This window comes from Tympanuchus pallidicinctus, unplaced genomic scaffold (assembly GCF_026119805.1).
Source record: "Tympanuchus pallidicinctus isolate F22 unplaced genomic scaffold, pur_lepc_1.0 scaffold22, whole genome shotgun sequence".
NCBI lineage: Eukaryota > Metazoa > Chordata > Aves > Galliformes > Phasianidae > Tympanuchus > Tympanuchus pallidicinctus.
The window spans coordinates 32,135,788-32,163,199 of record NW_026294739.1 but is presented as its reverse complement, the minus strand read 5'-3'; the positions used below and the strand labels follow the sequence as shown (position 1 = coordinate 32,163,199).

The following is a 27,412-nucleotide window of genomic DNA, read 5'->3' as shown; positions in this document are numbered from 1 at the left end:
ATTTGGGATGTGAAGCAAACATTGGGCTTGGGTCAGATGAACGTGAAGATCTTAAAGATTTAAGATCCCAAGAATGTGGAGACAATTCAGATAGTGCAAGGACCATGATGCAAAAAAGTCAAAAAAGGAGAAACAAAATTGAGTAGAGCTGTGCTGAAACATGGACAGAAATACAGTTGAGCGGTTGCACTGTGTAAAGACAAGGAATTCTATTTTCATTTGAACAGGAACAAGGACACAAACAATTACTAGATTCATGATACATGTTGGAGCAGTAAGAAGCCACAGACCTGTGCTGTGACTTGGTAGGTTGCAAAAGAATTGGAAAAATGAGCTGAGAAAAAAAAAAAGAACTATAGCAATGAATGAAAATTTAAGAAAGGAACCAGGGAAGACACTTTAGCTGTTGAGGCATCAAGGCAATTAAATTCTAATTTTTAAGAAGAAATTACAACTTTGATATTCCCAATGTTTTACAGTGATAGGCAGGATAGGGGAATAGATACATTTAAAATAGTAACAGAGGAAAAGTGGAAGCAAAATGGAAATTTTGTAAGTGTTTATGAAAACAACGGGATTGCTGGGAGGAGCTGCAAGAAAACTGAATGTAAATATGTACAAAAGGCAGAACTTTGATTTGAGACTAGCCAGTAAAAGGATGTGAAGGATGCTCTGAAAATGAAAGCAGAGCAACTGCTGTTGGTAGCAGAAGAGAAGCTGTGGAAAATGTATGTGAGAGATCCTTGGGTTTGGTAGGGATGTGGTGAGACTAATGAAATCCTATTGGAGGAAAGTCATACAAGTGAGCAGGAGTTCAAGAGGCGCCTGGATGAGGAGCTACGAGAGATGGTTTAGTAGCTTGTGGCACTGATAGGAATGGGAGGGTGGTTGGACTGGATGATCTTGCAGGTCGTTTCCAACCTTGTGATTCTGTGATTCTGTGAGTATTTCATGGCTGACTATGAAACTCTATCAATAACATTTTTGAAAGGTTATTTATTCTTTCCCTATGTCTAATGGGAGATATTTATTAGGCCAAAGAACTTTAGATCCTGGGTTACAGCCTGCCTGTGTACAGGGGAGGTCTGGTATTATTGAGGTTTTTATCCCAAAGACTTTGAAAAGGAGGGAAAATGTATAAAGTTGACATGGCAGTGCACCTGATGATCCAAGTGACTTCTTAAAGACTTATTGGGCACTTGTGTGCTTCTTTGTGGAATCAGAGTCCATTTGTTACTTGTCTTTTTTGTACCTCACATGAAGGTACACAGGACCACAGCACCTGAAAGGTGCTTGGGCAGTGTGAAGGAACCAGCACTGCCCTGGACAAGTTCCCCTGGGCTACAACAGGAGGGATGAGCGTAGCCTTCAAAAATGTAAAAAAAGAAAACAAACAAAGAACCCTGAAAACTTAAAATGTTTGAGATTTATTATGCTGAAGGAAAAGTCTTTTTACTGTTTATTACCACAGTGACCAAAGTACACTTTTGCTAATGTAATTAAGGATCAGTTCAGAATATTTTTTGAGCGAGGATAAAGACACTGGTTCTATTGCTGCAGGCTTGGGCTGTGATTGTAGCAATCTGTGCCAAGTGACTCTGATTTAGGCTCACATCCACAAAAGGGCTTAGGTGCTTAAAATATGACTTCACCGGGATTTATTCACCTAAGCCCCAAGAGCATAATCTCCAGAATTTGACACGCCTTTGTACGCCCGTGCGCCGCACAGCCGCTGCTCACAGAACCGAGCAGCCGCCGCCCGGCCGTTACATAAGGGCTGGCCCTGTCGAGGGCGCGGCACCGACCCGTCTGAAGCTGCGGCCCGGAGCTGCTGCGCTCAGCCGCTCGGGGATTTGGGCGCCTTGCTGCCAGCTGGGGGCTCGGAGCGCTACGGCTGCCCTAAGGCCGCGTGCCGAGCCCTCACAGCGCACCGCCCCGGCCCCTGGCAGCCCTCAGCCGGGCTGCGCCGCGCGGCACCGCGCAGACGGGTTGAAACCAGGCCAGCCGGGTTAAAAACGAACCGCAGAACTCAGCGGAACCCCACACGGCTGCTCCGGGCCTGCGCAGATTTATAACGGGGCGAGCCTCCGCCTGCCCCGGGAGCCGCTCGTAGGCACCGCAGCGCTGCGTGCAGCCCCAGCCCGGCAGGGAGGGAATCGCAGAGGGGAAGGAGCCGGGGCGGGGCCGGGCTCCTGCTATAAAGGCGGGGCGGCAGCGGTCGCCTCACTCTGTGTGCCCGCCGTTCCGCGTCTGCTCTCTTCCCACCTGGCTGCCGGCATGCCGCTGTCCGCAGACCCCCATTTCAAGAAGTTGCTCGAGTGGCACAAGGCGAACGCCTCCAAGCTCGTCCTGCGGCAGCTGTTCGAGAGCGACAAGGACCGCTTCCATAAGTTCAGGTGAGGCTACGCAGTCCCTGCCCGCCCTCCCTGCAGCAGAGCGGCGCGATCCGCCGCGGGTCCTTCCGCGTGCGAGGTCCGAGGCCGCGTAGGGCTCCCGCCCTGCGGAGCGCTCCGGTGTGCGGGGGGAGCTGGCTGTAAACGGAGGAGATGCAGCCTCCTTTCCCCCCGAGGTCTGACGGGGCCGCGAGGAGCCGCGGCGTGCGCGGAGGGCCGAGCTGGAGTTGGCTGCCCGTCTCGCCGGCGCTCCGGAGGCGGCGTGGAGGCGGCCGCCGCCGGCCGAGCCGAGTGCTCGGAGGCCGCTCGCGGGCCGGGCACGCGCTCCTGGGCCTGCAGCGCCCCCCGGCCGAGCTGCGGCGGATGGCGCGGGGCGGGGGGGCTCCTCCGGCAGCCCCGAGCGCGTTGGCCGCGCGTGCTCGTCCTTGACTCATCCTTGCGGCGCGGTACGTGCCGGGCAGCACAGCGCCGGCTGCACGGCGGCGTTGTGGGGCGGCCATCTCGCGGCCGCGTGCTTAGTCATGATAAGCCCCGCGATAAGATGACTGCGGTGATGGCCGGAGCCGCTTCTTTGCCCCCGGCTGCCGGGGTTAGGGCAGAGCCGGCCCCCGCCCCCAAGCGGCCCTGCTTGCTTCAACTCCTACAACCCGCGTAGTAGCCAGCACCTTGCAACGCTTTTTTTTTTTTTTTTTTTTTTTTTTCCTAAAGGAAGTGAGACGTGGAAGCAGTGAGAGCCTTTGGTTTCCTCAGCCTGTAAAATGGTAGTGCTGTTTCAAGTGCTCTGCTGGGCTGTAGCAGTCAGACGGGTCTGTGTGTGGAGGAGCATTGCTGATGCTCAGTTCCACGTAAGCCTGGGCAACGCAGGCACAGCAAGCTTCTGTTCTTAAATGCACAGATAGGATTTCCTTGTTGCACGTGTCAATACTTCTTTCAGCATCCCAGGTCAAGTGACTTCTTTCCCCTTGAGCTTATCACGTGCTACTTAAATTGTAATGAAACACCACATGTAAAGTTCCACATAGCCATTTTGCAGAGATGGAAAAGGTGTGCCAAGTTTTTTGGACCGCTGATTTTTATCTGGCTCTTCTGACAGAATGTTGCTTAACTGTGAGAACGGTTTTACTAATCTTAGTTAAATCTTTTCTCAGTAGGAAATAATGTTCTGCTTGCGAGCTTTCCGTATCCCCCATATGTTCCAAGAGACTGACTCTCCTAATATCCATAGGATAATTTCTAATATCCATAGGACAAAAAAGAGCTGACTCAGACTGGCTGAGTAAATCCTAAGGTATAACTGAGGTGCTGCTTACAACGCTGAAGTTCAGTCTTATTAGCTGTTGCCTCACTAAGCTACTTTAACCATAAAATCTGGTCTTCGTTTCAAGTAATCTGTATTGAATTTCTTGTGATTATGTTGTAGACTTCAGATGTTATACTGCAACTGTGTATCATTAACTGGAAGTTACCAGACAAGTGATGCTTTAAGCACACAGACGCTCATTTGCAGCTCCATACTGGAAGCAGTCAGTGTGTGTCCCCCAGAATGCGGTTATCCGACTTGTATTTTTCTTATGAAATGCTATTTATGAAGGCCACCTGTCTCTCATGTAAGTCTAAATTTGTGTTTGTTTAAGCAAACTGTAATGAGAAGAAACAGTTGTGGTATTCTGAGATTGTTTTATTTCACTTCATGGATTTGGTCCCATTTTGTGATAAATCCACGCACTATGCACTGCTAGGAGAACTTCATGGGAGCAAATAAAAGTGCTGAACAGACAGCCAGGTTTAGTTTGGCAGATCAGCTTGCACACTTGTCACTGATCCCTGCTCTGCTGCCATCCTGCAGATCTGACTCATGGCTAGCATCTGCTCAGAGCTGGGCCCAGAGGGCTTCCCAAAGGCCCTCTGTAATTAGCACCTCTTCCTCCATGAGCTTCTTTATGAAGGCAGTCAGCTCTTCTGAGAGTGAGCATAAAATAATTGACTTTCTTCTGAGGAAAAAAGAAAATTATACCCAGTTAAAAGTGCTTATTAGTGTTTGTGTTGTAAGAACTTTAGAATAACATCAATTTTCAGTTTGAGCACCTCACTTCAGGGACTCCATAGCTAGTAAGTGCTACTATAGGAACCTAACGCTCACTGGCTGTGTCCCATGCAGTACAGACCCTTTCTTCCTTCTATCTTGTCTCCACTTGTGAAAACTTGTCCTCTTCCTGATGCAGTGTGGTCAGACCTGTAGGGTAGACCTTGGGCTTTGTGTGCTGCCCAGATGTAAGGTCTGTAGCAATGGTCAGCCTTCCACTTTCTAGTGATAGGCTGTGTGACTTAGGTGTGGATGTGGCTTACATGACAAGTGGTGTTCCGCCCAGGTAGTGCTCTCAACAGATGCTGCATTGCAGAATGGATAGTGTAGCAGAATGTAGCTGAGCTGAAAGGTTTTGTGCTTCTGTTTGAAGGGGTGGAACTGTTGGTTCCAGAATGCAGGGTGAGATTAGGGTGTGTGCATGGGAGGTGGGGGGTTAGACCTGCTGTGTTCACTGGTAGCCATTGCTACTGCTTCTTGCATAATGTCTTGGGATGCCATCTGGCTGCAGTTTCTTCCAGTATTTTTCTTTAAGTTACTGAAAGCAGCAAGGTGTCCAGGCCTTGCTGATTATTGTTATTACAAATTCCATCCATCCCAGTCTTCTTGTCCAGATTGTTGCCTGCTCAATTGCATCTTTTTGGAATGACGATTGTGCTGTGTGTTGTCTTGTGAAGTTCCTAGCATAGGTAGCACTAAAATAACAGTGAATGTTATGGGGCCTCAATATTGAGAAAGAAAAAGCAGGGCAGAAATGCCATCAGTTTAGATATGTGCAATTTCCTATGGTCAAGCGTGTGGAGCAGAAGTGAGAGTAACTTAGGAGCTTTTGTCTAAAGCCCTCCAAATAACTTACATGTGTGAGTTCAGAGTGTGTTTATTCATTAGGTTGTTAATTAGTGCAGAGAAATTGGTAGAAAATAGTAAAGGACAATAGGGAAGCTGTATAGCTTCTCATTTAGATATGAGGTTAGTGAACATGAAAGGGCTTGGTTGACTTCTAACAGACTACTGTCTTAATATTTTAGCTCAGATGTAAACCTCACGTGTTTGTCTTCTGAAATGCTTGTGTATACTAAGGGTTGGTAAAATCGTATCGAGAATTCACTGAGGCTGTGAGCAAAATAAGGCTGTTAATTGCACAAACAAGATATAATTCTGCATTGTGCTTGGCAGGTAATTTCTCTCTGATTTGTTTAGATATGTAACTTTTCGTACTACTGTAGGAGAGAGTACGTCTGGATTTGTTGAAATGACCTGTATGTAACTGAAAGCAGTTTGGTTTTCTTAGCAGCAGCATATTGTGATAAGCTTTTTTACCTATTGTGTTTAGGAAAGAACCTAATTGCTGGAGAAAGCTTGTGGCTTGGTGAAACAGAATGTGATTATGCAGCTATGCATTAAATAAACTTCATTGTGTTTGTGTTTTTACAGACAGAAATGGACACAATAACTTAGCTTGTTTGAAACAGCCATCTTCAGTTTAAATGATGTACTCTCTGGTAAATCATCTTACAGAACTTGTGGGGCCAGTTTGTTTCTCAGGTCCTCTTTACTAACTTAGACCAACTAGAGTTCAAGTTGCTGAACTTGTAGAGTTGTCATTGTCTTGCTGAAAATCCTTCATGAATGTGCAATTAACTGAAGTGTTTGTTTTGATAGCCTGACTCTGAATACTGATCATGGGGATATCTTACTGGATTACTCGAAGAACCTGGTTACAGAAGAAGTGATGAAAATGCTGATTGAACTGGTAAATAAAGCTCTTTTGTTAATTCGGTGTCCTAAGAAAGTTAATTCTTACCTGTGACTGACTACTCTAGCGTTGTTTATACATATTTAGCTCTGAATTTGATTCCATGTTCAAGATCATTAGTTACTAGGTCTTAGTAGGCATTGTTGGAAGTCTTGCATTATCCTTTGGCTACATGGAGTTAGGCCATTTTTCAGTGCCCAGATCTCTCTTGAGCTCACTGAAAAAAACTGTTCTCTGTAGCAGACTGGTTGGTGTCTCATAGTGTCACTGAAGTCTGCAGTAAAATAAGGGATTAATATGAAGCTGTAAGAAAAGCTGATGACTTGTAGACCTGAAACTGAAATATTGTTTCATATGTCATGTAGTTGTAGTTTTGATATTCCTTTGCAGTTGGAGGTATTTTAAGAAGTTTTTGTCTTTAACTTCAGCTTGCTGTTCATAATTACTACCCTTCCTTAACTATTGCTTCAGTCACACCTAGTGGGATACAGTTCTGAAACAGCACTTCTGTTGCTGTTTTAATTGTTCTTTATAAATACTGTTACAAACTGTCATAAATGGATCCTGTAGCAGTCTGAGATGAAACCCAGTAAGTCTACTCACTACATTTTTGTCTCTTGTGCATGTTGCTATATATCCTGTTAAGGAAATAAATAGCGTGCAAAAAAATACTTGCTTTAAATGAGAGAGTCTGTTTTTAAATTAGCGCACAGTGAATCCTTCATCTAACAATTTCTCTTTGGCTGTTTTGTGGTAAAAGCTTGCCCTCCTTTCTGTTAGCTGGACCTTTGCAGTACGAGTTGACTTCTTGCTATTTTTAAGAGGAATCTATTTTTACATTACTCAGGCAAAGTCAAGGGGTGTGGAAAGTGCCAGAGAACGAATGTTCAGCGGAGAGAAGATCAACTTTACTGAGGTAAGGCTATTTCTGTCCATAGTTCTTTTCCCCCTCAGTTGTGTGTGTGTAATTGTGAATGTTCATGCATCTTTGTAAGAGATGAGTCTTTGAAAAACTTAGTGTAATTGCTACTTTGAAATACTGAAAGTGTTTGTAATGTTTGTTCATTAGTTACGTGAGAAATTTCAACAGCTCTGACAAAGACAGAAGAAAATGTGAATAAGGTTGTGTAAGGCTCTCTGCTCTGGGTTGCTGAAGCTGCTTAATTTTGGGTACTTCTGCTAGTAGAGACTATTAACTGTCTTGAAAAATTAGCCACCTCTTTCGAGAAGACTGGTTATATTCCTGTCTGTAGGTCTGAGAGTTATAATGTTTAAATCTTCACTAGAACATGCAGAGGATAGAACTGTACCTCTTTTTCCCTAAAACTAAAAGTAGGATGGAATCAATAATATAGAATTATGAATTTGCTTGCCTTAAAGTATGTTTGAGGCAATCTTGCAGAACTATTTATTTTGGCTTAGTTGGTTGAATTTTTGAGTTAGAGTTATTCTTCACTTTTTACCAGAAAGTATATTTGGTGGTTGAAGACTTTTCAGAAGGATGTACTTTCCCCAGTAGCACTTGAAACCAAACGCATCATACAGTGTAATGGTGTGTTCATCTGCTACTTCTGCTACTTCAGTGCTGTCGAAATGTGGTGACTGGATTTAACAGTAAACTACATGTTGACTTCGGTCTTCTCAATTTTCAGGCTACTTCTCATTTCTGGTCAGAATTTGACTTGGAATTAAATTTGGTGTAAATCACTTTCTATTAATGTAGAACAGCAAATTGATTTAGTTATGGAATATGAACATGTAGACATCGTGAAATGTTGATGAGGCCTTAAACAGATTGCTGTCAAATAGCTTGATGGAATAAACCTAGAGCAGCCAGACAGAAGGGTGCTGCTTAGTGTCGAGAACTGACTTGTCCACTACTCTTATTCTGATTTAGAGCATTCTTTAGATATTTATCGTTAAGTATTTAAGACATGTCTGTATTTGGTGCTGCAGGCATTGGCTGCTTGGTTGGTCCTTATGTGGAAATTTTTTATAGCATGCTCAAGCATGATATTGCCAGGTGTTTGTCCTGATGAGTTAGAACTTGTAGCCTGATATGCTGCAAAGACAGTGCGTTACAAGGTAGCACATATCTGACCACTGCTTATGAGGGCATTCTTTACTGCCTACCAAAATTTAGGACATATTTTTGTGTAACAGTAGTTTGAATGCCAGTACTTGTCTTGATGAAGAAAAATCTGTTAAACTAGATAATGACAATATTCACCAGTAGTGCCATTCCGTGGCCAAGAGTTTAAAAACAAACAAACAGAAAAAAAAACAACTTAAGCCTGTTTGCTCCAGATTCAAGCGCATCTTCATTATTAACAACTCAAACCATGGACTCTATTTTTTTTTTTTAATGAGTATTTTGTATTTAAATGATAACTTGGTATATTGTTGGTGTAGTTCTTTGTCTCTCAGTGCCTCTCATTGTAATGAGGAACAATGAAACAGGAGACAAATTATTTAACTTATTCATTAGTATTGACTACAGCTCCTTTGCTCTAGATTAAAACCATAAGCTACTGACAGGCAAGTTGGAGGTCAGATTTCAGTGTTTAGACTTGTGGCAGCATGCATGTTGCTGTGCTAATTCTCTGCTAATAGGAGAACTTTTTTCTCATAGATACCAACTGCTCTGTATCTGGTGTGCAGGATATTCAAGGAACCTTTAATTGTGGCCAGTGGATATAATAATGTGGTTACTGTATCTCAGCATCTGATGAAAAATAATATTTGTCTCCAGATAACTGAGAAAATACCAAAGAAATGAACTGTTTTATTTTATTAATGTCCTTATTAATAGAAAAACTTTTGTAGGACTGAAAAAAGCGTGTTACTGAGGACTTGAATATTGCTGAATTCTGAGCCTCAAATACTCAATGCTTTGTAAGGGACCTTGAGTGCTCTCATTAAAGTAGTTAAAATAACCTATTTGTTTACTTGGTGAGATTGTGAGCCCTCTGCACTGATTCTGTGAAGTGAGGGTGATTAGGTAGCTGGTGGTGTGTGTATATGTACTGTAATGCTATAATGGGATAGCAAGGTCTTTGGCGACAGCAGATGAGAATGTGCCCAAATGCAGCAGCCATGGAAATGAGGGAAAAGAGCTGCTTACCTCAGGTATGCAGGCATCTCCAGGAAGAATGCCCACCTCCACTGCCAACCCTTAAATGAGGGCTGGGAAGGGCTGCATCCTGGCTCCACCCCTTCTGGTCACTCAGGTGCACTGCATGCACTGAGCTCCCCTGGGTTGGCCCTGCCTTCCCCACCAGGTGCTCAGTCACTGCTTCAGGCTGTGACTTAGTATTTCCACTACACATGCACACAAATGACTGCTGCCAATTGCAGTTAATCTGAAGAGCTTTTGATGGTGTTTAAGATTCTACTGCCTTCTGGATTGGAGGCTTTGGAGTTACTTCTGACTTGTACCTTCTCTTTTCCTCTTGTTTCAGAACCGAGCTGTGCTTCATATTGCTCTGAGAAATCGTTCCAATACCCCGATACTTGTAGATGGGAAGGATGTTGTTCCAGAAGTAAACAAAGTGTTGGACAAAATGAAGCACTTCTGCCAGGTATCGAGTAGCACCGTAACTTACCTTTCATATACTATAATCAGTCAGGCTTCCTTATATGCATGTTTTCAAGTGTTGATTGTAGGCTGATTCGCAGTCTGTTCCCTGCTTTATGCAGGTTTCTAACGTTACTGGTTCGAATGTGGAGTTACAGTTCTAAGAATGATTTGCTTTGCTGAAATCATCAGTCAGAATATCACTTCCAATGCAGATTTAAAATAAATCTTATTAAACAGCATCTATGGGAAGATGAACAAAGATCCTTGTTTCAGTTGACTCACCTAGGCAGATGGAATTTAAAAACCATGGCAACACCATTTACAGGCTATGTGATGGTGCTTACTAAAAATGGTTCTGTATTTGCAGGAAGTAAAACAAAGCTTTTGCTTAAAAACATCTGCAGAGAAGGAAATCAAGTATCAGCATGATCAACAGCTTAAATTGTAGAAACAATGCTTTAGAATGGGGGAGTTTACGTAGAAGTGCACATGATACTGGAAAGATACCTTTAGGAATTAGAGTAGCATTTCATGGATGGATGATACACAATGGACAGAAGCCAGTGCAGTGTTTTGATACTGCTTAATGATTTTATTTTTTTCTTGTTGGGATTTAATAGCTGTTAAGAGTCAGCAAGAACAGAGAACTCTATATGCTTCAAAGCTAAACTCCAGAAGTTTCAGTGCAAAATATACATAAATATGCAGTAGAGAAGTCTTTCAGATGCTCAGTTTGCCCATAAGTGCTACCTCTAAGGCTTTATTACAAAGTTTTCCACTTTAATTAGAAGTGATTTTGCTAATTAAGGACACCTGAAATAAAAAACTTGAGTCAAACATCTCATGCAAATAATTCAGTACCTAAGATTTTTTTTTCATATTTAGCTTGATTTATTTTGCTTTTATACTCATTTGTTGTAAATGCTGTAATAATTCACATTCAGGAAGGTAGGATTTAATTTTGCAGTTTGTTATACATGTGTGTTAAAATTCTAATTGCTAGCTAGGTGCTTAGTTAACATTTACTTCAAAGAAGTTAGTATAAAACGGAGTTGTCTTAGGAGATCCTCTACAATAGTGCTTGAAAACACAGCCTGCTTCCAGTGTTAGAATTATTGACCTCAACATACAGATAAATAAAGTATTTACTGTGTTCTTTTCCCCCCCACATTAGAAAGTCCGTAGTGGTGAATGGAAAGGCTACACTGGAAAAGCTATAACTGATGTGGTCAATATTGGGATTGGTGGCTCTGACTTGGTAAGCTCCTGACTTATATTTATCTTTCCCATCTTTTTTGTATGTGCATATGTACAATAATGACAGCCTAACTGCTACTTCTCTCCAGGGACCTCTGATGGTAACTGAAGCCTTGAAACCATATTCCAAGGGAGGTCCACATGTTTGGTTTGTATCTAACATTGATGGTACTCATATAGCCAAAACCCTGGCTGTGCTCCACCCAGAAACCACGCTCTTCATCATTGCATCAAAGGTATGTCTAAGAACATCACTGGTATGACTTTTTCAAGTGATGAAGGATTCAGTCAAAACAGCTTCTTCCACAGGAAGGTCTCAATTAGGAATCTGTACAGTGAACTATTTCTAAAAAAGCCTGTTCTTATTCTTCCTAAACTTGGAATTGAAGTTCATACTGCTACTGAAATATTCAGGGGTACAGTAGTCAAGCACTGGAAGTGATTCAGCCAGCTTACACAAGTAATGCATGAGCAACTTCCTGTTGTCCTGAGTGTTTCTCAGTCAACACAAATTGAAGTTATATTCTCAAAAGCTTGCTTTTCTATACCTTGCTGTAGGTTGGGGTGTGTCATCTCACATAGAACTCAAGATTTTGTCACATTCCATAATTCTGCTTGTGGTCTTTCACATTGCTTATTACAAAGTACAGTGTCATAGTGCTGCGTTGGGTTTTCTCACTGATTTTTCACATTAATGTAGTTTAGGAATCTTCATTCTGTTTTAGAAGATCTTTTACTACTACCTTAAATAACATAAATGTTGGCTTCCTTGGGCACAATAAATACTAAGCTTCTTGCTTTATGAACAGGCAAAGACAGGCTGATGGTAGTGTTTAAGATGACATTTCATTTTTGAGTACAGATGTAATAACTGCCTTTTTAAGTCTCAGCTTACCAGTAAGCTTATTCTTAAATTTAATGCTTAATTGCTAGCTGCCATCATTGTTTTTCTTCCTATATTGCTTCCCTCTTATCTGAGGAAACTGAAGACAGAATTCTGTCATTCTGTCATGTTACATAACTTGGGTTGTTTGATTTCTGAAGCACAGTAGGCTCTTCTTATTGTTGAGGACAGAATCTGCAATAAATTAATGTGTGTAATGCTGGCCATGCTCTACTCTGCTCATTATTTTATTTTGGCAATACTGTGGCAGAGCAACTTATGGAATAATAAGAAAACTTCACAAAGTAATGCTAATGGTCAGTTTTGAATAACTGAGTTCAGGCGTCATGGTTCAAAGCCTTAGAAGACTGCCAGATTAGGAGTAACACTTCAGTTTCTATTTGCTAAGCTGTACTTGGATAATTAAATATCTTTGGAAGAGGGTGAATGGGATTTTTTTGTTTGCCATAACAGGCTTGTGTTTCATAATGAAGTATGTCTGGAGATAGATGAGGGTAGGTTGAACGTAGTGTTCACTCTTAAAGGAAGATTTTGATGGTTGAGTACATCAGAATGGTTGTAGCTCTTTGCAGGTCTGCATGACTGAACTTCTTTGCACACTTCATGAAGCAGGAAAATGTTTAATCAGCAAAATACTTTTAGCAGAAATGAGTGCTGCTTCATGGAAGAGAAGGAATTAAAGATCAGGAGGACAGTCCAGATGGATTGTCCTGTTTTGAAGCTCGATCATTTCCTTTTTGAGTGATTAAAACTTCATATTTAGTGAAATACTGAAGTAGGAAACTTCAGTTTTCAGGTTTGTGAGCCACTTCTAGGGAGGGAAGGAAATGGGGAATAATAATTCCAATTCCAGCAAAATGATAAAGTGGTTTGATAAGCTTGCTTTTTTTTCTGGAGTGTGGCAACAGCTGTTTATTATGAGCCTCTCTTCCAGATAACTACAGCAGGTTAATTCTGAATGACGTTTTAGCAACCTGAACTTGTTTCAATTTTAAGTATAAAACGTGTGTTCATTTTCTGATTCTCAGACCTTCACCACCCAAGAAACTATCACCAATGCAGTAACGGCCAAAGAGTGGTTCCTACAGGCTGCTAAGGATGTAAGTCTAATGCTTGGGTTACGTAACAGAATGCAACTGATTCCTGTTGTGCAGTTTTTCCCTACTCATTTTAAGTGTGCTTTGGAGCAGGGCCAATAACTGCCCAAATGTAAGCTGCATAGCTTAGCAAATGCTGTAGAGAATGTTGAAATGCATCATGGTTAGTGACAAGCTGTCTGACTGAAGCGATAAAACAAGTTTTGTGTTGTCAGTTTTTTTTTTTTCTCTCCCAAATTCTGCCTTTAAATAACATGATAGTATCTGCCTTAGAGCTGGTTAATGGTTTAGTGGTACCACTGGCATGGAAATCAAAGAATATGGTGTCTGTGTGTCATTATCTTCCAGTTGTTGACACGTTTTTCAAAGCTAGAAATGAAACTATGGTTGAAGTAGTATACAGAGATTCCATAGCAGGTGGCTGTGCTTTGAATAGAAACCTTGTATTAATTTAACTCCCTCCTGTTTCTGACCTTTAAAAGGAAGAAGCAAATACTGCTATACTGCTTGCTTAGGTAGTTAACAATCTTTAACGTGTTCTAGTCAAAATAGCTGTACTTAGGTTGAAAACTGGGCTTTAAAGTTTCTCATTATAGAAGTTTGCCAGAACAGTCATTAAAAGACCAAAGTCTAAATCTCTAGCTTGAAGTTTATCAAAAGTTGCAGCTGTTCTTGATCCTTCCTCCCTGGGAGAGAGGGGTACAACAGTTGAAGTGTTCAGAAGTGGCATTAGTGATGCAGCAGGCTGATTATGTACTTAGAAAAAATGATATGCTACTCCAAGTAGCCTCTACTTCCAGTGAGAGATATTCATGAGAACATTGTCAGAACACACTTTCTTTGGATGGACATGCTGTCAAGTCTTACAGTGAATGTGAATAAGATGATTTCAAGTTGATAAATGCAAAAATAACTGATGATAGTAAACTATTTTTTCTTACATGTAAAATAGAAGCAAATAGGTTTTATAACAAGAAATGAAAATAAGTAGCATTCCAGATCTAATGGTCTTCATTTTCTATTAAGCCTTCAGCTGTGGCCAAGCACTTTGTTGCCTTGTCTACCAATGGTGTAAGTATAACAATCTTATTTAGACTTTCTTCTGTGTACCTTTAAAATAGTTTCCCTGTACAATCAAGTAAGGAAGCCTTCATTGATATTCAAGTAATGGTGTTTTAGTTAGACTTCCTGTTAAAATAATGCATTTATTCTACTGGAAATAATGGAACACTTCCAAAGTACTGAACTGCAGCACCACTGTAGATTACTTTTTCTTCTAGAGCTTTGTAAATCTGAAATGATAGATGCTTCCAGTATAAGAGCTTTCTGTTATTAAGAGGGGTACTTGTTACTTCTTAAGTATGTGTGCATGCAGTTTCTCTATAAACAAACGGTACTCTTAAACTCTTCACATATTTGCTGAAGTAATGCAGGTAGCTTGTGTGAATGTTACATGCAATGAGCATGACATGCACTGACGTGGCATTGCATGGGGGGGAAAAAAGGCTAAGTTGGAAAGAGATGCAGCAATTAGACTCTGGTAAGTGAGAGGTTGTTAAGTAATCGGGTGTGAAGTTCCTTTTTCCGCTCTAGGCACTTCAAATGTAGACAGTGCCAGTCCTAACTATATTGCTATTCTTCTCATGTAAGGAATGTATGTCTTAGCATTCAGAACTGCTGAATGGTGATAATGGTATTTGGAAATGTAAGTAGGTTTTATATTTGTGATGGAAGCGATGTAATTTTAAAATGCTGTAATTGGGCAACTGTGTATTTCATAGGCACCAAACTTGTGTTTCTTACTTGCTGGACATCAAAATTCTTAATGTTTTAACCTTCCCTACGTTTTTTTTATTCTAGCCTAAAGTTAAAGAGTTTGGAATTGACACTGAGAACATGTTTGAGTTCTGGGATGTAAGTAGAAGTCTTAATATTGTTCAGTAGTTGGAATATCCATTACAATTAAAGTATCTATTAAATAAAGTTATTCTAAGAAAATCTTGACTAGACGTGACTGACCAAAAATGAAACAAAAAAAGAAATTCCCCCCTCCCAAAATAGTACTTGTATTCTTAGCACTGAAACATGAAAAGTCATGACTGAAACAAACTAAGAGTGTGCCTAACAAGTAGAACAGTCTTGTCTTTGGCAACAGGATTTTAACAGAATAGTTTAGAGATCTGGAGAGGAGCCTTCTATGTTCTTGGCTGACTAATCATCTGCTGGGTAATAGGAGATAGAAGTATTACCTTATTCCTAGTTATTATAAGCTATGACATTTGACTGTTGGGGTCTACTGTATATAATCTACGCCTGTAAAGGTCAAACATTACAAACAGGAGTCTAACTTTGATATTTTATAGGACATGCATATTTTAAGTATAGTGCATCTAGCCTTGACCCTTCTGCTTCAGATCAGTTTGGTTTGTCTGATTGACTGTGCTTGACAAACTAGATCTTACAGCTGCAGTTTAGAACTTACCTACAGTGTTACCTTTCCCTAGGTAATGTCAAAACCTTGCTGAAGCAGATTGTACTTATAGAGCATGAATACTAAGAAAACATTTAAAGCTCGTATTTCAAAGTGAGCTGCAGACATTCTGAAGGGAACTGCTTCAGCAGGAATCATGTAAATCATAGCCTCTAGACTAGTTAGAAAACTTTACATCCTCAAAGAAATGCATACTTAAATATTTGTTAGAGGGCTGCTGTAAGGTCCCCTTGACTATGCTATAGGGTGTATACTGGATTATCAACAAAAACTATGTTTTGCTGAATTTGGTTAAACATGCTGCTATTTTGTAGTAATTTGAACAAGTTTGAATTTCAAACCCTTGTGCTTCTCCTTCATAAACCACTCTTTTGTTTTCAGTGGGTTGGTGGTCGCTATTCTCTGTGGTCAGCCATTGGTCTCTCCATAGCCCTTCATATTGGTAGGTATTCATGTGATTAACAAGAATCTATTTGGGGATTATACTTGTAGAATAACTGAACAGTAGTGGATTGTGAATTAAATCTGGGACAGACAGTTTTACCCAACCTCCTCTGTAAGTAGGTGAATATTTGTGCTGAAACAAATAGATGCAAAGGAAATGACATTTCATAGTACTTCTGACATCTTGGAAATTGCTCCTATGTAGGTAGAAATTGTCAGATTATCTCTTTAGTTGCCTGTGTAGCCAAAAGTGCTTGGCTTTTGTAAAGCCACGTCAGCCTTGAAAACTAAATCTTGTAGCTGATTTGTCTCAACTATTTAAGAATAGAGTATCAAGTTTGTGACAGTATATACACTTCAGTGCACCAAACAAGGTTGAAATTCGGCATGAAAGCTGTGTGTAGAGTGGAAATTGTTCTTTCTCCCATCGCATACTTCCTGCACCACTACTTTCTCTTAAAAACAGCATTCATGTACCACTAGACTCCATAGTCTATCTGCAGTTGGTTGTGAAGCAAACATAGATAGCCTTGTAAATTGATCCTCACCTATCTTAGTGCTCTGAGGCACCATTGGTGTCTGATGCATATCTCACATGCAGGTGGTGAGTACAGAGTGTGTGTGAAAGAGCTCTGGGAAGTGCTTTTTCCTGATGAACAGGCTGTTGTACATTCCTGTCTCTTCCTTCATCATTCCTTTCCAATAATTATTCTGTGACTGTAAAGCTATTAGTGAAAGCTAGAATTTCCTTAGAATGACATCAAAAGAAAAAAAAACTGGTTGTGGAATTCTTGGAATGGTGTTAACAGGAGTTGTCATATGTGGGAAAAGCATACTTGAACAGCAAAATAAGTGTCAGGCACCTACTGTTTTGTCTGCAATAAATTGTTCATCTCTACTGTCAGACAGATACAGTGCTGACTGCTGATGTGCCAGTCTGTCTGTGCTGCTTGATCTTGCATCCTTCATCTGCCAGAGCTGCCCCCTGACCATAGGTAGAGCTCCTGCTTTGATTGCCAAACACTTCAGCACAATCTTAGGGTTTTTTTTTTCCATATGACAGTCAGTGTTTCTGGCTTCCTGTGAGAAAGAGTGTTAGTAAAATATTCATTAGAGAAAATATGTAGTTGTTAAGTCCCTGATCTATATAGCAAACAATCAAATGTTTGGTTTCTTAAGAGAACAAGGAAGGAAGAACCATCCTCTTCAAAATCTTTTTAAAAAAGCCTTACTGCAGGTGTGCATCTGCAGACTCAGTTTTATTGGCCTGTTTTACTTTGGACAAGCTTTTCTTCTGTAGCAATAACTGGGGGAACTGGAAACAGTAGCCTTGACTAATCCATGTCAACTGCCTTTGTTTTCCTTCCAGTTGCCCATTCTGTCTGAATGGAGTTTAGATGAAGTTTGTAAAGCATGCTTCCTGGAGTTGGTCTTGCGCTGAGATCCATGCCTTAATCATAACTAATACGTCTGGGGTGCAGATTTCAGAAGTCAGAGTATAACGTTAAACTCAGTCAGTGGTTGGGAGCTTTTCTGTGTACAAAACAATCTCAGGCCGTTCCGGGCTTGTCTCTGCCGGAAAGATGACGTCTAAGCTGTGAGTTCACACTGACTCTTTTTTCAATCGTTAGGTTTTGACAACTTTGAGAGCCTGCTTGCCGGAGGCCATTGGATGGTGAGTTTGGGCTGCCTATTTCAAATTTGTTTCTTAGCACAGTAACTAGAAACTGCCTGCCTTTCAAAGTTAATCTCCCTGTACTCTCACAGTGCTTGTAAAATGATGCTGCTCTGGGAGCTCTCTGGATCAAAACAGCAGTTAAACAAACCAAAATGCTTAAAGATTTGTGAGGTATGACAATTGCTGTAAGAAAAATGTTGTGGTTTTTTTTCCTCTTTGTTTAATAGGATAAACACTTCCATACTGCTCCACTGGAGAAGAATGTGCCTGTTCTCTTGGCCATGCTGGGGGTGTGGTATATAAATTGCTACGGATGTGAAACCCATGCGCTTCTGCCCTATGACCAATATATGCACCGCTTTGCTGCCTACTTCCAGCAGGTAAGATTCAACTGGAGCAGAAGATTTCAAAAAGCAAGGGTAAAGAATAAAAATATGTTTCTGACCTGGTTCTAGAACGAGAATGTATGTCTCAAGGTTAAAATTATAACTACATAAATTTGTGTAGTCAGGGGTGTAGAGTTGTGTGAAGATAGCTAAAATCCAGCTTATTCAAATAATTTAGATATTTTTTCCATAGATGTCAGTTAAGTTTGTCTGTACATTAAGCTGTTACGTATGCTTATGATATTTCTATAAATGAGCAGCACTTAAAGTATGTATGAAAGCTTGTACAGATAGTGTATGCTTCTGTGAGAGAGATAATAGTACTCTTCCCTTTTAGGGTGATATGGAATCTAATGGCAAATACATTACCAAGAAAGGATCTCGTGTGGACTACAGTACTGGTCCTATTGTGTGGGGAGAGCCTGGCACCAATGGGCAGCATGCATTTTACCAACTCATTCATCAAGGTAAAACAGAATATTCACTACTTTGTTTTGGAATTAATTCTGGCTACAAAGCTGTAAGAGTCTTCAGAATTGACACTAGTTTAGAAGCTAGGCTTGGGCTTCTGTCTGGGCTTGTGTGACAATAGTATTTTGCCCTTAATTAGTGGCTTAGAAGGCCATAACATGTAGGTCTTTTTCCTAGAATGCAGAGAGGCAACTAAAACTGAAGCTATTAAGCTGTATTGTCATTTCCCCCTAATACGTGACCTAGAAAATCCTTGAAGTGGCCGAGTCTACCAGTAACTCAACATGAAGCGAGAATTTAGTGTTTTAAACTTCTAATGCAGGGCTCTTAACATGGCTTTTCTCATAGGAACACGCATGATTCCCTGTGACTTCATGATCCCAGTTCAGACTCAGCATCCAATCAGAAATGGCTTGCATCACAAGGTAATTAAATCTTTATCAGAATACTCGTCTTTGTTGTCACTGAAGGCATTGAAGCTTATCCAGTATTGCAGTGCACCAGATTTCTAAATGTCCCTTTGAAAGCCATACATGCAGGCTCCGTGAATATTTGCAACAGATTTGAAAAAATCCTCAATTATTTAGAGGCATTCTTGTTCTTTAAGAACAGTGATCTCATTATTGAGGCAGATCAACAGTATGGCCTATGAAGACTGGGAGGAGATGATAAACTAGGCTTGTGGAGATAAGCTTCCTTGTAGGAATTTGAAGAAGTGTAACTCTTTGCAGAGTAGGAAGAAGCATATTATCAGAGCTGGTGAAAGTTTCCTCAGAGATGCTGTAGCAGTTCTTTCTACCAGCACGCTTAGGGTTGTAACTTCCCATGCAGATATTTAAAGCCTGTTTTAGTTGTCCAATTAAGGATTTTCAAGGAATGGTATTGAACTATTTGTTTCATATGTGGAAGCAAGTGTTCCAGTTTATCACTTGCTGCATAATTCAGAAAAAGCATGTGTTGTCAGCTAAACTTAGTATTATGATGATTTCAGGTTAAAAATATTATTTGGGTTCTGTACCAGCAACTTTCTTCAGTTGTAATACAAACTATGCTACTTACAAGATGGATCTGTGAAAGAGAAAATGTTTTCTTTTTCTTATAGATGCAATAAATGTTTATTTTCACTATAGCTGATAGGAAAAAGCTACCCATCAACTTGCAATTGAACATTAGGCAAGGAATAATAACCTAACCTTCTGTTGTATTGGTGTACTGTGAGAGTTATCCTTCACAGAGTAAAAACATAATAGTTGTCCAATTTTGCTTTTCCACAAAGGATAGTCATTCTGAAAGGGATATACAAAATGCAACTTCCTTTGCTCGTGCTAGGATGTTCACTGTCTATTCCAACAGGAACAGGATTTCTCAAAGCAACGCTGGGTGTTTTTGAATGCATGCACTGTTGAAGTAGTAATCAGTAGCACTGATGTAAAAAGCAGTGGCAATACACAAAATTAAAAGCACTGATGTAAAAGCAGTGGCAGTGGTAATACACAAAATTAGCACACTTTACTGCTAAGTTTACTGTAGTGTTAAAAATACAACATGTCACTGGAGTATGTCTGTCTGGATTCAGGCACTGAGAATCACTTTTCTATCTAAGGAAATAATAGCTTGAGTTCATGTATTTATCTCTACCTCCTAGATCCTTTTGGCCAACTTCCTTGCCCAGACTGAGGCCTTGATGAAAGGAAAGACTGCTGATGAAGCTCGTAAGGAGCTGCAAGCAGCTGGACTGAGTGGAGATGCTCTGGAGAAGCTTCTTCCCCATAAGGTAAGCAGGCTCTGTCATTTTTTCAGTTTCCTTCTGATTAGTAGTACTACTGCAGTGAGGGATTTGTGGTGTTAAGCTGTGTGATGGAGCTTGGTAAGGGGGGCCATGCCCTCAGGTGGCTATGAAGTGCTACTGTCTTGACAGCAGTGAAAGTGGTACTGAAGGTTGTCAGGTGTAGTGGAGCAATCTGTAAATGGCACTACCATTAAACATAAAAGACTTCCAGTCATTGAGGCATCTTGGAGGAAAAAAAGCTGTCTCTTCAGCGCCCCAGGTTTGTATTTTGCCACTTTCCAGAGCTGTAGTGGTAGTAGCAGTGCTTGGAGATATCATTTTGCCATTGCTTTTAATAAGCAATGGAGAAAGTGCAGAGTATGAAGTATTGAAGAGGCAGCCTTTAAAGCTTTCTGGACTCTGTGATTCTGTATTTGCTGCTAATACAAATAATTTTATGTGGGCTGTAGGGAAAATGTGCAACTTGCATTAGAAACTCATTGCAATGCACTGTACTGTAATGTACTTCTTTTTTTTGAAAGGTCTTTGAGGGAAATCGCCCAACCAATTCCATCATGTTTACGAAACTCAACCCATTCACCTTGGGAGCAATCATTGGTAAGTAAATGGATCTTAAGACTGAAAACGCTCTTTAAGACTTCATGATAAGGTTATTGATCGTGTTGTTTTTTTCTTTATAGCCATGTATGAGCACAAGATATTTGTTCAGGGGGTTGTCTGGGATATTAACAGCTATGATCAGTGGGGGTAAGTTCTCTTGATCTGTTTCTTGTATACTTACTAACAGTAGTACTCCCTGATGTGTCATGCCTTAAAGAAGATGATTTAAATATTCCACTATTTTTCATCAAATGTAGGATTGGACAGTTTTAAATGTAAGCCATGTATTTACTTTTTTTTTTTTTTAAGGAATAGATCACAGTGTACCCTTGTCCAGCTATGAGTAATGACCCTAAGTACAGCTTCAGTTTGGGGACTTTTGCTTTTTAGATTAAGTAACTAACCAACTAGGAATGCTAAAAAGATACGGTAATAACAAGATAGTCAAGCAGTCTGATGGAATCTAAATAGAGAAGGTGGGGAGGGCAAATGAAATACGCTGTAGAACCATTTCCTTTCTTGGAGCAGTTAGAAGATTCTTGTTTCTTAACTCATTGGGATAGTCCTCTGTGGTGTTGAATAAAGCTTTCAGTCCCAAAGCTCAGCTGTTTATTGTCCTAGTGTTACAAATAAGTGCTTTGAGTGATGTGTTGAAAACTGAACAGGAGCAAGGTGAACACCTTCTGCTTTGGAGCTGGCTGCATAGTTCAAATGAGTGAAGGGGAAAACACAGCACAGAGACTGCAAAACAAAGCTCTCTATCTTGTAACTTGAGCTATCTGTTCAGCTAGGCAGCTGTACGTGTGAGAACTTCAGCTGTTTGTGAATGGCACTTGGTTAAATCATTTGTGCAGTGACTCATAAACACTGACTTTTTTTTGACTGCCATGCTGCTCTCTACTGGCACAACTTTTAACATGCTTTATATGTTATCACAATTGCTTTTCCTCTCTATTCTCCTGTTTTTATAAATGCAGAGTTGAGCTTGGAAAACAGCTTGCCAAGAAAATTGAGCCCGAGTTGGAGTCAGATGCTGCAGTGACATCTCATGATAGCTCAACAAACGGGCTCATCAGTTTCATCAAAAAACACAGAGCCTGAAATGAAAGTTCCTGAGGACATCGACAATCTAACCACCGAATACTCAAGTCTGTTGTAGTTGTGCTTTTTAGCCACTTTTAACAAAAATAGCACTTTACTGATGTAGCTTCTTCACTTGTTGCAGTTGACCTCGTTGCGTCAAGTGTTATAAATGAAAACTAGTTTTGTGAAACCCAGAGATTCTATAGGTGCTTTCTATTTTTGTGGTTGTCAATCTGTAAAGTGCAGTTGGTACGTTCCTCACTTTTTATCCGTCAGCTTCCTTAAAGATGATCACAATGATATTAGAAAATAAAAGATGTGATGGATGAGTAGAAGTTCTTCATTCTGTATCTTTAAATACTAGGTGCAGACCTAGTAATGCTTGCCTTACTGTGTGTAAGGTTCTCTTAAAGCCATGTACACTGACTTCTGTCTGGCATGTCATTGTCCTAGTCTGGGTCTGCTGTATGCTAGAAGTATGTTCAAAGAAGCAAGTAATCTACAGCTATAAACATGCAGTTTGTATGATATGCATTTGAGCAAGATGCAGATTATTTTCAGTGCTGCTGTGCAAGGTTTACAAATGGTTGATGGTCTGTATTTGTGTTTCTTCAGAAGCTATGGAAGCTCTGCACAGATGGCTTTTTACTTCAGAAGGGAGGAAAGCTTCTGGAGTGATAGTGATACCTTTATTTTCCAAACTGTTTTCAAGAGCTTATGTGAAACTGAAGTCTGGCATTGTTTGCAGCTGTGTATTTTGATATCCTCCACAGGCAGCTCGTCTCACTCATCTCAGTCTTAAGTGGGCATCACTATTCTAACAGAATTGAATAGAGTGCAGTATCAGTATGTGTGAATAAGCTGCTCGTATCCTCTAATTCTCTCCTGCTGTTGTTACCCTTCGTGTTAGCAGAGGAGCATGCTGTGCCTGTTTTCTCCATAACACCTTTATTAAAAAGGTAAGACACAAGCATGGAAGAGAAAAATAAGATGGATTAACTGTGAGTCTCAGCAAATTTCCATGACAAATGCTATTGTTCAGAAAGTCTGAGCCCATACCTCTTAATGTGCATGTCTGCTGCTTATACATTAACTGACAGCACTGCCAGTTAATCACCATTGCCGCACCAGTAATCCCTTCATAGACCTTGGCAGCTATTGCATGGATATGAACTTCACTCTGTGTCTCTTTTGTGTGTGGGTGCTCTGGATTTGATACGAGCTTTACAAAGCGTTTTCTCCATGAAGCACTGTCACCGCTCCCCCCCCTTAGTGGGAGTTGGGATACTTTCCTAGCAAGCTGTACGACTTCCGTTCAGCTGTGAAAGAGCTCCCCTTGGTGGTAAGGGAGTGAACTGTGCTTGCTGTGGTCCAAGGGCTGAGGGGAAGGCTGTCGTTTTTGTTTGGGTGTTACTCTGCAAATTCCAAACTCCAGAAGCTTTTCTTGGAGAAGGAAGTGAAAGAAAGTTCTTGTTCTCTAACTCTGTAAAGAATGCATCTTGGGGAAGAGTATGTGTTGGTTTATCAGCCTGATTGCTGTTGTGAAACGAGCACTCTTGCTAAACGGAGGGCAGCAGCAGGTGCTGTTAGCTTGCAACCACAGAAACCATACAGTACGACAGCAGTAAGATCACAATAATGGTTGTGTGTAATAAAACAATATTCAAGCAATGGTGCTGTCAGACCTTGTTTAGATTTCAGCCCCCACTACTCATGCTCGTAGCATTTCAAAATTGCTGCATAAAGAAGGGGGGGGAGGAAAAAGCAGTAGGACGCTGGTTGTCACCAGGTACCCAGCAAGCTGATGGACCGCCGCCCGCCCCCGAAGGCCGCCCTTCCCGCACGGCAGCTCGGCGCGTGCCGCAGCCCCGTGGCGCCACCTGGCGGCTCGCGCTCCCGTGAGGGCTGGGTGGAGATCGAGGGCTGGGAGCCCCGCGCATGCGTTCCTCAGAATCCTCGCTCGTTCCGGTGTCTTTTCGAACTTGCAAGAGCTCTCGGGGCTGCCCGAGCTGTGCTGTTTGCTAGTTGGAGGTCACGTTAGTAAATCGCAAAGCGCCATTCTGGAGGGGGTTCCCACCTGCGACTTGCCCGTGTATCAGCCTGTGTGCTGGAATTACTGAGACGGTCAGAGCAGAAAGTGTGGGGATGGCCGCTCCTGATGTTGCAAAATCCAGCCACAGGGAGAAAAGAGGGAACAAAGCCTTAGGGGAGGTTCTCCCTGCAGCCGGGTTGGGCGGGCTGCACTGTGGAGATAGGGTGCTCGTGAAGGTGACTGGCTGCCTGCTAAATGGGTGCAGGAGTCCATTTTGCAGCCTCCTGTTCATTGGTTTTCTTCTAAGTGCATGGATGGTCAGCTTGAAGCCTCTTCCAGAAAGGAGCAGCAGGTGCTGGAAGCACAGCTGCCCGAGGAGGCGGCGCAGAGCACTGCTGTACCGTGTGCTGGGTGAGGGGGCAGCCTGGAGATGGGGTGCGATCTGCAGAATGGAGGCATCTAGCCATGAACAAAACCCAGCGAGCTGCTTGTAAATGTTGCTGTAGTGATGAAAATGTCAAACTCACCAAGTTTGACCAGGAAACTGTAATGGATGTGGCTGAGCTCCCTGATGACATTCTGTTATCACCTTTTTATCATCCTTTATACTGCAAGAGAGAATAAAAGCCAGCAGATTCTACTGAGTTACAGAATGCAGAAATAGCATTTGTTCTGGAGAGCATAGAATTCCAGTGAGATGTGAGCAAAGGAGAGCATTTTGCTGTATGTATTTTGTGATGGAAGTAACTAAAGAGGAAGTAACATGTCTAAAGTAAGCAGAAGCTCATCAGTCCCTTGATCTGTAACGATCTTCCGATCCTCAGCCTTGTGTGTGAGCCACAGGACACGTGCCTCTCTTGCAGGTCTTTAAGGAAACACAGCATGGGATGCTTCAGTGGGTTACACAGGTAAAGCAATGATGTGTACAAAAAAGCACTGAAGTAAGCATGAAGGTGGTAGATTGAAATCTACTACCAAGAAGTCATAACAAGCTGTTCCAAGTCAAAACTGATCTGCAAATGTATTTTTAAAAATTCCTGAGAAGGAAATTACTCTGTTGGAGGGAAAACTTAAAAACTTCTAAAGGAAATGATAAATTCAACTTGTATTCCCACTGGAAATGCGCTTGTTATAGGCTGTGTGGGAACAAGATTAAAAGAGGAATATATTTGCATTATAATTTGATCTAAAAAGACTGTGTCTGGGAGCTATGATTACAGTGATGATACCTGCAGTTCCTTTGTTTAAAGAGAATTTAATTATAATTGATAAGCAATTTGCTTTTGTCCAATTTGGAAGGACAATCTGATGGATTGTTTTAATTTCCTAAGTATTCAGCAGTAAATGCCAAGTTTCTGTAGGCTTAATGATCATAAACAAATTTAGCTTGGGCTGCTTGAAGGGTGGTAAGATGAGTAGAATTTCCCAGGACATGCTGAAAGCCTAAATTGAATCTGTTGCAGTTTTGGAAAAAGTAGATCGGCAGTGTCAGGTCTCAAGCAGGTGAGCTGTGATGCTGCATGGGTTGAATAAATGACAGGCAGATTTTTTCATCATTTATATTGCCTGGAAGATCATGAAGATAAAGGTGCTTTTGCTCACATTCTCTTAAGAGACCTCTAGTAATTCTTGCTGCTGTATTTTTGTTGTTGAAGCGGATTTCAGAGAGAAAACTTAGGTAGGCTCATGAAGAACACAGTAATGAAGTTTAGAATGTTAAAATTTTACTGTCAGGTTTTCAGTACAATCGTGTCAACTCTGACCCAGATAGATGTGGCTTGCAGACTATGTTAAAAGCAGTATTTTAGGGGCAGTGCAGCATGAATGAAAATCTCTTTGGATTCCAGATTTAAGTGTTAACTTGTATTATTTATAAAAATTCTGCGGAGAATGTCACTCTTCAGTTGCTGTCTCAGACTTGAATGCCAGTAACTGTATTGCTATCCTTTCTTTGAGAGGCATTTCAAGTTTCTGTTAGTTTTGCGGCACACTGAGATTGTCTAAATAGATCAGATAAAAAGTAGTCATAGAACTTTGTATTTCTGGAAGGTTGGTCACGTACAGGTGACTGTATTAAACCCTCAATTTTTTTCTACGTTCTTTCACATCTTGGCTTTTCTGCCAGAAGAAAAATTGAAAATTCTGATGTTCTTACAGAGGAAAAAACAAATGAAAACAAAAATGTTGTTCCCAAACCTGCTGAATATAACTGCAATTTCATTCTGAGTCAACTTTCAAAAGTGTTTGTAGTCAGGTTGTCAGATTCAGAGTATCTGATGATACTTGATGGTATCACAGGTAGACAAAATTCTCAACATTCTCTCAACTGTATGTTTCAAGACTTGTGTTATGTTCAAAGAAATATTTGCCTAGATTTGTGGACTTACGAGTCCCCTGGGGAGAAAAGATGCCCAGTGTGGCTGCCCCCTTGATCCCTGCTGAATGGGGCTGTCCAGGTTGTGAGAAATGAAAGGACTGGTCAGGGAGTGGGGGGGGGGGGGGGGGGGGGGTGAGTCCTTTTGGGGTCTGGAAGTAGGCTGCACAGTGGATTCAAGTGAAGTAAGAGCTAGCTGTCAGGAAGGCTGCTAAGAAGTTGACCTGGGACCATGCATCTGAAGTGTGTGGCAATTCCTGGAAAGGCTGAGCTCTGCCTTTCATCTTTAACAACAGCCACAAGGGGCAATATCTGGAAGAAAGATCCCTCTCACTTAGGGTACAGGATAAAAGCTTACCACTTAACAGATGGATTTTGAGTGCTAGTGAACTGTATATATGTGTGTGTATACGTATATATGTGCTTGTGTATATGTATGTAAGTACATAATGGAATATATATATAGGATATATATATATATATATATATATATATATATATATATATATATATATATATATTTGTAGCCTTGGGTAACAATTCCAGTACTTTTTTGTTGAATATTCTTGTCTGGTTTGGGACTAATGAAAAGCACTACTTTTGTCTTTACAAGTCAATAAATTGATTAATGGTGGTGGGTTGCTGTGCCAGCAGAGCTTCTGACTTTAAGGCTGACTCTCCAGTCTTCTCAAGAAATGCATTAGTAATCGTAATATTGTTTTAATTGTACAAACAAATCTCAATGCAGCTTTGCTTTTCTATTCTGATAAATTATCTAATGGTTCTTTTTAACATTTGCTTTGTTCTCACAAGCCTGTGATAAACGTTGGCACAGACAACTGAAGGGCTGTTGGCCGAATAGTCTGTGGTGTAGCAGTGCTTCCTGGACCACTTAATAAAATTATAAGAGACAGTACAAGGCGTCATCTGGAGGCTTGCTGGAGTTTTCCACAACATTCCATAAATAACTGTCTTGGTTCTGATCTTCAGTGGA

General features: G+C 41.1%; 1 protein-coding gene across 1 annotated transcript; it reads left to right on the top strand.

Annotated features, from left to right (window-relative positions):
• Positions 1-2,192: 2,192 nt before the first annotated feature.
• Positions 2,193-22,982, top strand: GPI (glucose-6-phosphate isomerase). Its single transcript, XM_052686383.1, has 18 exons — positions 2,193-2,396; positions 6,139-6,229; positions 7,080-7,148; positions 9,694-9,813; positions 10,987-11,070; positions 11,159-11,305; positions 13,002-13,073; positions 14,097-14,141; positions 14,931-14,984; positions 15,943-16,003; positions 17,637-17,680; positions 17,911-18,063; positions 18,407-18,536; positions 18,889-18,965; positions 20,186-20,314; positions 20,851-20,926; positions 21,010-21,076; positions 21,907-22,982. Exons 1-18 carry the CDS (start codon positions 2,278-2,280, stop codon positions 22,028-22,030), a joined length of 1,662 nt encoding a protein of 553 aa, XP_052542343.1. The 5' UTR covers positions 2,193-2,277; the 3' UTR covers positions 22,031-22,982.
• Positions 22,983-27,412: the final 4,430 nt, after the last annotated feature.